Raw genomic sequence first — 896 nt, 5'->3', positions numbered from 1 at the left:
TGGCTCTGTTTTTTTTTTTTTAAAACCAGCAACAGCATGTGGAAAAAAGGGGGAAAAATGCTCTACTTCATTGCTAATACAGCTCGTGGCTGCCCACCCTCACTTCCCAAAGCTTGTACAAAATTTACCATTAAATTAGTAATCCCCAGACCACAAAAACTGATGGCTTCAGGCCCTGTCGAGTAGCCTCTACAGTTACTGAAATGCACTCATTTCTCTACTCAAACATAGTATTTTAAATTCCTCAGAATTGTTTTAAATATCTGTTCTGCATCTTTGAAACTTCTGAAAACTTCTGTGTTTTAGAAGTCCCATAGATATATAATCCCATATATTGCCTATAAGAGAATGCTCACATCTGTCATGAAGCATCTTCATTTCTCTCTGACAGACATCGTTTCAAGTTCTGTGAGTAATGTACCTCTGAAAATGAGCTGAAAAACTCTTGGAATCTAGCCTTACAACTTTTCTTATCATATTTGTGTCTTTCAGAGTGGCTGGTGCTCCAGACCCCTCACCTGGAGTTCCAGGAGGGAGAAACCATCATGCTGAGGTGCCACAGCTGGAAGGACAAGCCTCTGACCAGGGTCACATTCTTCCAGAATGGAAAATCCAAGAAATTTTCCCATATGAATCCCAACTTCTCCATCCCACAAGCAAACCACAGTCACAGTGGTGATTACCACTGCACAGGAAACATAGGCTACACACTATACTCATCCAAACCTGTGACCATCACTGTCCAAGGTATGGCGAATCTGCCAAGATGTAGGGAGGGGAGAAGAGGGGATGGACAAGCGCTAAGGTCACATGGGCCTACACGGAGGTCTGAGAAAGGCCACAGCAGCAAAATTGGGCACTGGAGCAAAGAGGAGTGGTGTGGAGGCCTGGCTAAG

The 896-nt window shown here is 43.8% G+C and overlaps 1 protein-coding gene across 1 annotated transcript in view; it reads left to right on the top strand.

The window, feature by feature from the left end:
* The window catches only part of FCGR2A (Fc fragment of IgG, low affinity IIa, receptor (CD32)), a 13,865-nt gene that overhangs the window by 4,726 nt on the left and 8,243 nt on the right, over positions 1-896 (top strand). The window contains exon 4 of the mRNA XM_011996115.1: positions 493-747. Within this exon, the coding sequence (XP_011851505.1) occupies positions 493-747 (255 nt within the window). The remainder of the gene's footprint in view (positions 1-492; positions 748-896) is intronic.

The sequence above is a fragment of the Mandrillus leucophaeus genome, unplaced genomic scaffold (genome assembly GCF_000951045.1).
Source record: "Mandrillus leucophaeus isolate KB7577 unplaced genomic scaffold, Mleu.le_1.0 Scaffold502, whole genome shotgun sequence".
NCBI lineage: Eukaryota > Metazoa > Chordata > Mammalia > Primates > Cercopithecidae > Mandrillus > Mandrillus leucophaeus.
Note: the sequence above shows the minus strand (reverse complement) of the source record. Positions and strands in the feature narration are given on the sequence as shown.